At 40.0% G+C, this 14,409-nt stretch overlaps 1 protein-coding gene across 5 annotated transcripts in view; it reads left to right on the top strand.

Annotated features, from left to right (window-relative positions):
• MATN2 (matrilin 2) overlaps positions 1-14,409 on the top strand; it is a 71,399-nt gene that overhangs the window by 16,158 nt on the left and 40,832 nt on the right. For all 5 annotated transcript variants that reach the window (XM_061448029.1, XM_061448031.1, XM_061448030.1 and 2 more), the window contains exons 3-4: positions 8,694-9,263; positions 13,453-13,575. In XM_061448029.1, coding sequence (XP_061304013.1) covers positions 8,694-9,263; positions 13,453-13,575 — 693 coding nt within the window. The remainder of the gene's footprint in view (positions 1-8,693; positions 9,264-13,452; positions 13,576-14,409) is intronic.

Here is a 14,409-nt window from a genome sequence, read left to right as displayed (position 1 = left end):
GGAAAATAATCTAATCCTTAGACCATTACCAATGGATAGAAATATGAGGTGTCAGGTCAGCTGATCAATGAGTAATGTTGAGGTTGCTAACAGCTTTCCCTGTAAACAAAGGCATGGTGACTTCAAAAAAAAGTATGGATAGGAGTTTTTAAAATGCTAAGCTAATGCCCTGAAAGCAGAACAGCACAAACTCATTGAGGGCACATATTTTCCACTGAATTTTCTACACTGCTTCCAACAGTTATTTACTTTGTCTGTTTGTTCCTTCTCTAATAATTTCTGTGTCCTTCCAACAGTACCCCAAGCTTTAGTGTAGATGTTATTGATGCCAGCACTAGCATGGTGGCATCAGGATGCTTCGTCCTTCTGTCCAGGTGTTTCCTTGCCTACAGGGGAAAGCAAGACACTCCCTGATCCTCCTGACCATGAAAGCAGGTTTTACTCCTGTCAGGAAACCCAACAGTTTCCATCTCAGAACAGCTGAAATATGTAAAAAGAACTAAGAAACTAGAGAGTATCCCTACACCATAGTTTGATTTATGCCAGAGATGGCACCAGTCTCAGTAAATAAATGAGTAAATACTAGGAGTCAGTTTTGGGACTGTGGAATTAGAGAGACTTCATGTTAATAATGACTTTGTTAGTTTGGAAAGGACGACAGGGAAGGAATAGAAATAGTGAGGTGAAATGAGAACTAGATAATGGACCCTCCTGCAGTTACTGATAAAGAAGCATTTGCATGTAGAAGGAAATGGGAATCTGTAGGCAAGAGTCTCCTGCTATACAGTTCTTCTAGAAGTTTTGGAAGTTCAGGAAAGATTTTGTCAGAGGCAATAAAGAAATGTCTGGAGGCTCTGGTGCATTTAGAAATTGTTCCCAGATGAAGAAATTTGTAAGGAGGAATGGGTGAGCTGCCAAACTCATAATGAATCTTTGTGTTATGGCCAAAGAACTGTGAGTGTGGGGAAAGGCTCAGAGCAAGGGTGGGGCCAGGGAGTACGGGGGCAGGTCTTGGAGTCAGGGTCTGTCCGGACCTGGCAAGAGGTGGAGTCACCTGCAGAACCAAGTGCAGCATGTATATATGCCAAGAAGGTGGTACTAAGCAGTTTCTAATGTTTGCTTCAAAACCCGAAAACAATACCCGAAAAGCACCATACCATCCTTTTTCTTTGAATCAAAATGAGAAAAAAGAAAAAGAGTGATAACTAACTTGCTCAAAATATCTCACTAGAGCCAAGAAATGCTTGGAATTACTGCCATTCTTCATTTAGTCTAGGCAACAACCACAAAATGTGTTTTCCAAACAGGAGCAACATTATGCTGTGTGCTTCATGCTTGATCTTTGCAAAAGAAGCTACTGCAGTTTCCTGGAAGGTGTATGTAGGTAGATATAGGTATGTCTTTCTTCCCATCTTAATGTTTTACTTTTTGGTATATTTATGAATTAATTGCAAATTTGAGTATTCTTTGCTTCTATGATTGTAGGGTAAGATTAAACCTCAATGAACTAAGAAATTATCTGGAAATATCAGAGAACCTGTCAAACACAATATTTCTGGCTGGATCTTTAGCTATGGAAAACCATAGTTCTGGAATTTAAGAACAAATATTTGACACCTAGCAGGTTCATACATTTTGAAACAAATTTGGTAGGAGTTATACTGAGATTTGTAACGAAAGAAGTTCTAAAGAAAAGAGAGGCAAGTAAGGTTGAGGGCTAGAGGGGAAAAAAATGGCAAAGAAAGAAGTTTAAGAAGAAGTTTTATAATGTGCTAGCTGGAAGAATAGTATTCTTATTTAATTCTGAGTGAAGACTTCTGTTACTTAAAGATAAAGTCTAAAAATAAATCTGGTGTTATTGCTGGCAGTATTACAGGACATGTAATATTTTTGTATATACATTACTGTGAAGTGAGTTAAGAAACACAATATATTGAGTCTTAAAATTGCCATTAATGCATTGCCTGCTCAGGCAATAGTTCTTCTATGATCTCATTATTCCTTAACCGATCTCATTCTTCCTTTTTGCTTAAATTGTCTTACTCTATATAACAAGAAACTTCATGGAACTAATATTTACTTGTTATGAATTACTTTTTCAATGTCTTAACTTTCATGTATTATTTAGCTGCCTTTAGCATTTATCTATTCACATGTATTAGGATAAAGACATACATAGCCAAATAAGTAATAACCAGACTTAAAAAAGTATTAAGGAGTCATAAAGATGCAGGACAACAACAGAAAATAACTCAGTTTTAAGCAGTGATCTTTTCAAGGGAGCTGGCTTGCAAAAACTTTTGAAAAATCACCATCTGATACATCTGGGACCTTTGAGTATGTTTGGTTTAAATATCCCAAAATGGAAATGTTTCAGGAAGTTAAGCAGTGCTAGGGAATATTCTTGGGCATTGGGATTCCACTGTTATTATTGCTGTTTAATTGCAGGAGCTGTCTCTGGCTCCCAGTGATTAGCACTCCCCAAGCAATTCCTTCCCGTGGTTCAGAGGCTACAGGGGGATGGGGATTATTCCCAGTAGACAGCTTGCATATAACCACTCAATTTTAGAGGAAAGGTGAGTTTAATATTGTGAATGCAGGCCAGCTGGCCTCTGAGCGTAGACAATATCTTAGACTGCTCTCTGGCACTACACCAGTGGTTTGAAATGGTCTGTTTTGGTACTATTCAATACCCTGACCTTACAAAGTGTTTACATCCACGTTGCTTATTAGGATGGGTCCCTGGCTTGTGCCCGTATCATGCCTGGGGATTGTTTGAGAAAATGTTAATTGTCCTAGGACAAACAATACTAGGAACTGTTCTAATGATTTTACAGCCTAGAAGAGTCAATTCCAATGCCCAGGAAAACCCTCTGATGCTGCTTTAGTTATATTAAGGCAATGTATCATTAGTTAGAAATAAGCTGAGAGGGTACAAACACACTCTCAGAAAAAGAACCTTGGTGGATGAGCAAAGTCAGAGCAGTGAGAGGTTTGTCAAAGCCAAAGTAGGTGTTCAGGATTGCATGTCATTTGCTTTGAGAAAGGAGTCAAAGGAAACCCACAGGGATCAGGGAAAAAAATCTAATAGAATTTTCAGCTTTAGGGGAAATTAAGATATCTAATGTGAAGTATTCTTTTAAGCTTTATGTATCTGGCTGTAATTGGATCCAAGCAGGATTCTTCCAAGTAGAACTGAAATTTCCTTGCATTTTTAATTTTGCAAAGGTGGCATCACTGAAACTGTCATTTACAAACAGGATGTTGAGTGGGGAGGAGAATTTATTTACTGTTGATTTGACCTTGCCTTGCCTTGCCTCTTCTGTCCTTGTCTTGCCTCTCCTGGTCTTTCCTTTGGATAATAGAGCTTACACGGAGGGGGTTTTTAACTTTTGCATTGACAATACAAAACCTCTGCGGACTTAGAATCAGGTTTATGGATGAGTAGCTCTTTCGATGAGAATGTCACTTTTCATAAACAGAGTGGAAGTGAATTACTTTTGGGTATGAGGATGTTTATAGAATCATAGAATAGTTAAGGTTGGAAAGGGCCTTAGGATCATCTAGTTCCAACCCCCTGCTGTGGGCAGGGACACCTCACACTAAACCATGTCACTCAAGGCTCTGTCCAGCCTGGCCTTGAGTACCACCAGGGCAACTTCATTGGGCAACCCATTCCAGTGCCTCACCACCCTTACAGTAAAGAACTTCCTCCTTATATCCAATCTAAACTTCCTCTGTTTCAGTTTTAACCTGTTACCCCTTGTCCTGTCACTACAGTCCCTAATGAAGAGTCCCTCCCCAGCATCCCTATAGGCCCCCTTCAGATACTGGAAGGCTGCTATGAGGTCTCTATGCAGCCTTCTCTTCTCCATGCTGAACAGCCCCAACTTTCTCAGCCTGTCTTCATACAGGAGGTGCTCCAGTCCCCTGATCATCCTCATGGCTCTCCTCTGGACTTGTTCCAACAGTTCCGTGTCCCTTTTTATGTTGAGGACACCAGAACTGCACACATTACTGCAAGTGAGGTCTCACGAGAGTAGAGTAGAGGGGCAGGATCACCTCCTTCGCCCTGCTGGTCATGCTCCTTTTGATGCAGCCCAGGATACGATTGGCTTTCTGGGCTGCGAGCACACACTGAAGCTGGCTCATGTGAAGTTTGCCATCCAGAGGGACCTTGACACGCTTGTGAGGTGAGCTGATGCCAACCTCATGAAGTTTAACCATGCTAAGTGCAAGGTCCTACACCTGGGTCGGAGCAATCCCAGGCACAGCTACAGGTTGGGCAGGGAAGAGATTCAAAGCAGCCCTGCGGAGAAGGACTTGGGGGTGTTGGTTGATGAGAAAATGAACATGAGCCGGCTGCAGTGTGCACTTGCAGCCCAGAAAGCCAACCGTATCCTGGGCTGCAGCAAAAGAAGCGTGACCAGCAGGTCGAAGGAGGTGATCCTGCCCCTCTACTCGGCTCTTGTGAGACCTCACCTGGAGTATTGTGTGCAGTTCTGGTGTCCTCAACATAAAAAGGACATGGAACTGTTGGAACAAGTCCAGAGAAGGGCCACGAGGATGATCAGGGGACTGGAGCACCTTCTGTATGAAGACAGGCCGAGGAAGTTGGGGCTGTTCAGCCTGGAGAAGAGAAGGCTGCATAGAGACCTCATAGCAGACTTCCAGTATCTGAAGGGGGCCTATAGGGATGCTGGAGAGGAACTCTTCATTAGAGACTGTAGTGACAGGACAAGGGGTAACGGGTTAAAACTTAAACAGGGGAAGTTTAGGTTGGATATAAGAAGGAAATTCTTTCCTGTTAGGGTGGTGAGGCACTGGAATAGGTTGTCCAGGGAGGTTGTGAATGCTCCATCCCTGGCAGTGTTCAAGGCCAGGTTGGAAGAGGCCTTGGGTGATATGATTTAGCATAAGTTGTCCCTGCCCATGGCAGGGGGGTTGGAACTAGATGATCTTAAGGTCCTTTCCAACCCTAACGATTCTATGATTCTATGATTCTATGATCAACATCCCCAAGTCCTTCTCCACAGGGCTGCTCTGAATCTCTTCTCTGCCCAACCTGTAGCTGTGCCTGGGGTTGCTCCAACCCAGATGTAGGACCTTGCACTTGGCATGGTTAAACTTCATAAGGTTGCCATCTGCCCACCTCACAAGCATGTCAAGGTCCCTCTGGATGGCATTCCTTCCCTCCAGCGTATCAACCGAACCACACAGCTTGGTGTCATTGGCAAACTTGCTAAGGGCACACTCAATCCTACTATCCATGTCACTGACAAAGATGCTGAACAAGACCAGTCCCAACACAGATCCCTGAGGGACACCACTCATTACTGGTCTCCAGCTGGACACTGAGCCATTGACCACAACTCTTTGTGTGCGACCATCCAGCCAGTTCTTTGTCCACCGAGTGGTCCATCCATCAAATAGATGTCTCTCCAATTTAGAGACAAGGATGTCGTGTGGGACAGTGTCAAACGCTTTACACAAATCCAGGTAGATGACATCAACTGCTCTACCCCTGTCCTTCAGTTCCATAGCCCCATCATAGAAGGCCACCAAATTGGTCAGGCAGGATTTCCCCTTAGTGAAGCCATGCTGGCTTTCACCAGCCACCTTGTTGATTTTCATGTGCCTTAGCATGCCATCCAGGAGAATCTGCTCCAAGATTTTGCCAGGCACAGAGGTGAGACTGACTGGTCTGTAATTCCCCGGGTCATCCATTTTCCCCTTCTTGAAAATGGGGAAAACTTCATTTGCCAGCTCCTTCAGGACCCGCAGATGGATTTCATCAGGTCTCATGGACGTGTGAATGTTCAGGTTCTTAAGATGGTCTTGAACCAGATCCTCTACTATGTTTGCCGAAGTTGTGATAAAGTTCCCTGTTTAAAATGAGGGTTGGTGAGAGGAAGAGGTTATAGTTTCAAGGGCAAGTGCAGAAGCATGCAACTGCTTAAAATGTGTCACTGAAAGTTTATCTGAGAGGATGGGTGTTCAGATCTGTTAGTCATTACTGATTGCCATTCCTCAAAAATTCCAGCTGGAGTTTTGTTTAAATAGAGTTTTTATTTTTCATGAAGCCCATCTCAGCTATATCAGCTTTGATAATTACAAGGTTATTAAAATTGCCACCAAATCAAAAGACAAAGATTTTAAATACATTTTGGAAATATGTGTATTTCTATAGATAGAATTTTGCTGGTGAAAGCAGTTTTGAAATATACTGTATTATATCCAGACTGATTTTTCTTAAGTAATTTAGCACAATGGGGTGGGTTTCTGAGACTACTATCCACTAATGCTGTCCAGGCTTTTTCCCACCAAGATTCATGCCTGATTTCAAAATACATAACTGAGTCTCTTCAGCCTGGGATCCAAATCTTTATACTCAAATTAAAAAGATTCAACGCCATGGGTCTAGTTTCAACTTGTTTTAAGGGAAATACAGTTACAGTCATTTTACCTTTCTCTGTCTTTCCCCTCATACACACACACTCACACATATTCTTAGGCTTTTTTCTGTAATTATCTTTCTTTCCCCTTGCTCTGCTCCCACAAATCATATCTTAGTGTTTTCTTTGTATTAAAATTGTGCTGGAATATTGCATGCTATATTAGTAAAAATAATTAATAATCAGATATACCACTAAGATATTGAGATAGAAAATAGTTATGTCAGGATATCTGTATCCCATTAGAACTGGAATTTTGTTTCTGCTCAATTTGGCTTGCATTCAGTATCCTCTGCTTTTGAAAGAATGAGCAACCCGAGTATATTCCTACGCTTATGAATAAAGCCGTACTGTAGACTGCACATGACTAAATCCAGGCAGTCATTTGTATTGTCATCAAAGGACATTTTTATTCTATGCCCACGAATGTTCTTGGTAATCTATGAAAGAGGCTTCTGAGTTAGCAAGTGAAAACAGGCATCTTTCTCACCCTTTTCCTTGGCAGAAGTACATGACTAGTGTTCAGCAGCAGTCACCAGTGAACCCATGTAAAGGCTTATTAAATCTTTGATTGGCCCACTTGTGCCATATGACATGACCTTTAATTACACAAATACTACTTTTCCACCAGGCATTTGCCTCATTCATTGCATAAGAGAGATGAGAGTGAGCTGAGAATTGAATTAGGTTGGGCAATAAAGGGAGATTAGTGATATCTCAGTTTAGTAAAATGAGGACACCACTGCAGTTTGATGAGCAATCTTGCCACCTTTTATCTTTCAAGCCAGGGAGACACCTAGCTACCTCACAGGTTTGTTTGCAGCCGTAGAAATTTGAGAGCATGAGTGGAGGCACTGATTCATCCGTCTAATCCAGTGTCCTGTCTCTGACGGTAGTCAAAAGTGGTTGCATATGAACGACTTTAAGAGCAAGACAGTATTACCTGCAAGTACTCTCCCAGCTGCCATGCTTTTGTGGCTCAGGGATTTCCTAATCTGGAGTGGTCTTTGATGTGCTAAACCTCAGTTGATTTTTCATCACCAGTATCCTGTTGAGCCCTTTAAAGTCCATTTGATCTTTTGCCACATGCTGCCTACTGTGGCACAACTCATAGCTCGCTTCCCTTTGCTTGCTTCAAGCCTGCCATGTGCTGGCTTTCTGTGAGTGGTCCAGACAATGAGACCGTAGTCCATTCTCATCATGCAACTCATCCATAAGTCTTACATTCTTTCAAAAAAAGAAGGATGCTAAGCAGACACCAGAGGATGCAGCGGGGGTCCCAAAAAGCTGGTAGTATGCCCAGAAAGCAGCCAGCCTTCACTTCTGCTGTTATTCATGGTAGCTTGGACTATCTGCCTGTGCAATAGTCAGATATAGATGTACCCTGTATTATTTCTGCTTCAGTGGCTCTTGGAAACAAAAAGACTGCTGATGGCTGAAACAGAAGATTTCAGGAAGTGTATGTGCAGTGTTTTGGCCAAGTTGAATGCTGCTGCAGACAACAGGATTTTCTCTCTGGTGCAGCCACAGAATTTTTGTGTGAGATGCTGAATTAGTCCAATATATGAGACTTTTCCCAGATGGCCATTAATTATGTGTTTGAAATCATAGGGTTTGATTTACAGAAGTGCTGATCACTCACAGCTGCAGTTGATGTCATTGAGAGCTGTACTTTGAATATGCAAAGTACTGATTAATGCCAAGTTCCCTGAAAAATCAGACCCTTCACATCTTGCATCGGTCACTGCAATCTACAGATGCTTTTAACCTAAATTTCTGTGTGTTCTGTTTTCCCTGGTACCTCCCTCACTCATCAGAGTGTTATTCTAAGTTCTCAGGCACTACCACAAAAAGCATCACAGTGCATCCCACTCAAGTTGTAACTATGTAATTTGGAGAGGGTTTCCATTCTGCATGGTGTATCTCAAGCAAAATGACATAACAAAGTACAGCACAAATACATACCCATTCTACTGCCATTGGTTATTCTGGGGACTGATCTCACCAAAAAAATAAAATATGTAACATATACTGATCATATAACAGGCAGCTTTTGCTCTTTACTAGAGGAGAAATTTGTATTCCTACGTAGCTTTAGTACTGGCATCTCCTGTTTTTCCTGTATTTTCCCAGCACTTGTGGTTATTGAGACAGCATGCTTGAAGTATCAGGTCAACCTAAACTGACTTGCATTTTGAAATTCTTGTGAAGTATTTTTGTTTGCATTTTGCCTTCCAGAAAATACTTGCAACAACAAACGCCTGGACCTGGTCTTCATCATTGACAGCTCTCGCAGCGTACGTCACTACGACTTCGAAAAAGTGAAGGAATTCATTTTAACCATCTTGAAGTTTCTGGACATCAGTCCTGATGCCACCCGTGTAGGCCTGATTCAGTACGGCAGCACAGTCAAACAGGAGTTTTCACTGAAGACATTCAGGAGGAAGCAGGATATCGAAAGAGCAGTGAGGAGGATGATGCACCTGGCAACTGGCACCATGACCGGACTGGCCATTCAGTATGCAGTGAACATTGCGTTTTCAGAGTCAGAAGGAGCTCGGCCTCTGAAGCAGAATGTGCCCCGAATTATCATGATTGTGACGGATGGGAGACCACAGGATCCAGTGGCAGAGATTGCTGCTAAAGCACGCAACTCGGGAATCTTGATTTTTGCCATTGGAGTGGGAAGAGTAGATATGAACACACTGAAGTCTATTGGCAGTGAACCACATGAAGAGCATGTGTTTCTGGTTGCTAATTTCAGTCAGATTGAAACACTGACATCTGCATTCCAGACTAAACTTTGTGGTAAGGATTTTATCTATAGTTTTGAATGCAGAGATGAAAGTAAAACATGGAAAAAAATATGCATTATAACTAAGCTTTTTTTTTACATGAAGTCTTGTCTGTTAGAATTTACTAGCTAGGCAACATTCAGGACAGCAGTCATATATATGGGAAAAAACTAATTCGACTGCTGTGTGCCATAAACAGTGATCTAATTCCTAGTGGTCATAAGCAGTGAGGCAAACACACGTATCATGATTTTCCTGTTCATTGCATAATAGCGATAAATTTACAACCCTCTGCTATTTGAATATTAGATAAGTTGTTTCATCTATTGATTTTAAATGTGACCTCTCTTAGTACTAAAACTTCAAATTGATAAATGGTCTTTTGGTTATTTAAATAAATCTCTGGAGTGCGTGGATTCCACTTCCAAAGCTTACATATTAATTCTATGCAAACAATTACCTCTGCACATGCCTAGTAACTGGAAGTGAGACACAGAGACATGGTAGGGGTTCTATTCCATCCATTTTAAATATAGAAAATAAGGAAAAGGCATTACAGTGATACCATTTATTCATACAATAAATATTTTAATAGGTATTAATTTACAACACAGAAATCGCTTCCATCTGTAATTTCCTGATAAGAAATTATCTTTCACAAATACCATGGCATACATAATTAATTTTATTCCAATCTGAGCACTTAATATAGCTTCTTATTTATTTCTGAGACAAATCTGAAAGATCTTCATACAGATTTGGCATTAAGCTGAGGCATTTTCGGCAGAGTCCAGAAAAAGAAGGCCTGGTGGGATTGAATGCTCACTCATCTCGGGGGATGGTTATGCCAGAAAAGAACTGAGACTTATTGTCAGGATAGTCTGGAGAATTTTCCTTACTTGGTCTTTTCCAAAATTGTTTCAGGCTAACAGGGCTCCAGCTGAACTGCGTAAACACAACTCCATCACAGACATTCATCAGATAATAGACTTTTTTCCTGTTTCTTCTTTGCTGTATAATTAGCTGGCATAGTAAGATACATTTAAGAACCAAGAAAGAGTAAACTAAACATGGGTTGAGAGTTGAAATGGAATGAACAGCAGATGCTTCAGAACTTCATCTTACTGATTTTTTTAATTGCATTTTAGAAATAAATCCAGTGCAAATACCACTTACTCATTTTTTCTTTTCAGGCTAGGCAATGCCGAGTAAATGTATTAGAGTTTTATAACTCACTTTCAATCCAAACACATGTGATCCTCAATAAAAATACCCCCCTACAGATGAAGGAGTATGGAGGTGACAAAGTTTGCTGCTGCCTCCTTCTGTCAGGCAATGCCTTCGCTACATTTGCTGTGTCAGGAATTGAAAGTGAGATTCCAAAACGCACTTGACCCAGGCCCAGATGCAACAGAGAATTTAAGTTCTTAGATTTTTATAGATTTCAGGTTAAGGGACTAAATTGCAGATAGGATCCTTAATATTTTATTGAGTCTGGGCTGTGAAGCAGTGTTCAGCTTGCTGAATTTCAAAAGAGCAATCTAAAAATCCATAGCCTCTGCTTCCTAGAGCACCTACATTCCTCCTGGGAAATGTGGTTTGTTTTATTAAGTCCTTCCCAGTGTGGACCCAGAGGCAATATCATTGTAGTCAAACATCTGGACATCTTGTTTCTTTGCTAGAGCTATTGAATACAACACTCTGGTCAAGTCTTCTGGCATTGCAGTCTGCTGCGCTTCTTGCTGTGGGAAAAGACCGTGGCACCTGAGCTTTCCTTGTGCCTGGATTGCCCTTATGCCCATGGAATATGTCTTCATGGTTTCTGTGAAGATTCCAGGTTTCTGGCCAGCTGCTGAAGCTCTATGGGAAAAATAAAAAACAGACCAAGTTAACTACTGCTTACCCATGTGTGGCAGAGATCACCCAGTGCCTATCAGCTATATTCTCAAAAGAATCCAAATAAATTGTGTGTGCTCCATCCTCTGCTAAATCAGACTTTCCCTACAGTTGCTGTGTCTGGCTGCTAAAGATGTAGGGGTGTCAGAAACAGCAGTTGAAGCCAGGGGAAACCAGCAGCCTCTTTTAATTACCAGTCAACAAGATAAAAGAGAAGCAAACAGTATCCTGGGAAATCAGAGGCATGAGGAGTGAGATGAGAGTGGAAAACTCAAAAGAAGATAAACAGAAATGGGGATGGATCAGTCAGGAGCATATAAAGTCTCAAATATTCTCTTGTAAAGTGGTGTCATCCCCATTTTACATTGGAGGAACACCATTGCAGCTGAGAGAGCCCTGCATTCTTGCAAATCCAGATACAGGTGTACCTATGCGAACACATGAATCTCACACTGAATCTATGAAGGTTGATGCTTGCTTGAAGATGTTAATATTATTGTCTTGCTCAAAATCAAATAAGGATCCTATGACATAGGCTGGGCTAAAATCTGATTCACAAGGCTCGCATTCAAATTCTTCAACTATGAGTTCACCCTTTCTAATACTGCTGTCCACTGCTGAGTCCTCCTGCAACAAATGAGGTTGCACAAATGACACAAACTGATGACCAGAGTATCACTGATTCTTCAAAATGGGTGCAACAGAGACACTTTGGAAAAAATTTGTGGTAGTGTATCAGAAGATTGGTAACAGATGGTAACTGAATTCTCAGAAGGGACTGAGTGATTAGGGTGCCCATTATCGAATGCTTCTATTTTCCCTTTTCATTTCCTAGTACTCTGTTTTGCAACCTTATGTTCTTTTGTTATGGGAGGACTGACTTTGCAGTAATAGTCTATAGATTTACACTCTATAGCTTTAGTACATGGTGAGATATTCTGATGCTTAAACTACTGAAATGAATATATTTTTCATTTGTCATATTTGAAAGTGCTTCTTTGGTCATAAAAAGCAGTACCTGATGTTGCAAGCTGGTGACATATAGCCAGGAAGAAACGTCTGTTTAGGGAGTATCTTCTGATAAACTTCATTTTCAGAATGGCAGAAAGATGAAAAGAGAAGTCCAAGCAGGTCTGTATTCGTATAAATAAAAGTACTTGAGAAGTTTTATTATGGCAGAAAATCATGAGATCCAAAAAGCTGATTAAGAAATGGTGGTTTGCGTATTTGTATGCATAGCTCTGTTAACCATTCCAAAGACCACATATTTGGTATGTATCTTAAAACCATTTTTTTTTTTTTCCCCCCACAAGTACCACACATACCACATATTAAGTTATTTATCAGGCTTCTGTTGTGGCTCCTGGAAGATTACTGTTAATACCTATGCCATAAATCTTGAGCTTTGTTGACCTAGCAGAATAAGGAGCGCATCAATCCATAATTGTTGTTGTGCAAAATAGATTATTTTCCACACAGTGTTCCCTGTGAAGTCGTTCACCTATATTACAGCAATGCTCCTGTGAGAAGAATAAAATCCAGAAGATTTCTTAGTTCCCAACTACTCAAGAAAAATAGTTCAGCAATGAATTTGTCAGAATTCTTTTTCTTTTTTTGCTGTCTCAATCTGTTGCTTTTTATTACTTGCTGTTTGAGATAAAAAATGCAAACATTAAAATTAGACTCTAGAGTGTAGCTCAGCTCAGCTCCCATTTACTGGAGCTTGGAGGTGCATGACCTCAGTATTGCCATATATTGCTTGTAAGTTTCTCACTACTAATAATTGAGCGAGTCGTTTGATGATTCGTCATCAAGTTGTTTTCTAGTTATTCTTCTTTGGTATTGTGCTGTGTGGTGATTTTCTTCATTCAAGATACTGAATGTCCACTAGAACAGTTTGTACTTAAATTCTACTTATTTTCTACATTTGAACGTGGTAGGTTTGTTTCATTGTCTTCTTGGGACCAGCAAGTAATTACTGTTTCCAGATACTCTACTGTTTATTTTTGTTTTGTTTATATCCCCATTTTACATGAAATTTCATGTCCAAAAGCATGTCACCAATGTCAACCAGACAGAAAATATCTAACTTCATAGGGGTTTTTTTTTAGGAATAAATATATAGTATTGTTTGTTAAGGATTTTTTTTGTAATCTCATAGGTTTAAGCTTCCATTTTTGTCTTTACTGTCAACTCTTAGTTTGAAACTTACGAATTGCTTCAGTAAAATCTTCTATACTTTTTATTTATTTTGGTTGTGACCACAAGTAAGACCAGAAGTTAATGTTTTACTTTTTTTCTTTCAGTGCCCCATATGTGCAGTATAGTTGAACATCAGTGTGATCACTTCTGCATAAACACCCCAGGCTCCTACCTATGCAGATGTAAACAAGGATACATTCTGAATGCTGACCAGAAGACTTGCAGCAGTATGTTATCTTTCTTAACTTTTCTCTTTCATGCTCTGAAAAAGTGCTTAATATCACCTACCCTTTAGGGGCTGAGCTCAATGTATAATTAATGGTAATCATAAGAGTCTAAAAAGGTGAAATTTTAATTATTTTTTTTTTGTTTTGGATCATTAAAGTTCTTACAAACCTTTCTGAAATGCATCTAGCTAATTTTTATAAACAGCTCTTCAGAGGTACTGGATAAAACTGGATAAACTGGATAAAATTACATTTGAATTCTATTGATGTAGTAGGTTCAAGAGTGAAGCAATAATCAAAGACAGAACTGTTTTATCATCTTGCATGAGGTGAATCTAACTACTTTAGTAACTTGTCTAGATAGCAACCAGTGCTAAACAGTACAGAAAGGTGCAATAAACCCCATATTAGAGATCTGTGAAAAAATTTGCCATTCTGAAAAGCTCTTCCGAACTGCTGTTTGGAGCATAAGGGTTTGCAACCGTTCAAAGAATAGTTTCAAAAGCCTTCTTTATGCTCTCATTTCCTTCTTTAAAAGGGTTGATTTTTTTTTTTCAGTTTTAAATATTTAGCTTTATAATTTATAATAATAAACTTTTTTCACTCTTTGATCTTTGTAGCAGTATTTCTTTTGTCCAGTTTGACTTGCTTCCTAGTAATTAACAGCGGACTACATTAGATGGGTATGCCAAATTTATTTCTGTATCCACCATTATTTTGAAGAAATCATGTAATACTATTTTTAATTACTTGTGGAAGATGTACTTGCTACAAATGTAGTTTCTTGTCGTGTGACAGTGTGTGGATTCAAGTGAAATTTGACAAACTGATTTT

The sequence above is a fragment of the Pezoporus flaviventris genome, unplaced genomic scaffold (genome assembly GCF_033815535.1).
Source record: "Pezoporus flaviventris isolate CSIRO_AGI_PZ_B2104156 unplaced genomic scaffold, CSIRO_AGI_Pfla_v1 ptg000007l, whole genome shotgun sequence".
Classification (NCBI taxonomy): domain Eukaryota; kingdom Metazoa; phylum Chordata; class Aves; order Psittaciformes; family Psittacidae; genus Pezoporus; species Pezoporus flaviventris.
The sequence above is the reverse complement of the archived record's forward strand: the minus strand, read 5'-3'. Positions and strand labels throughout refer to the sequence as shown.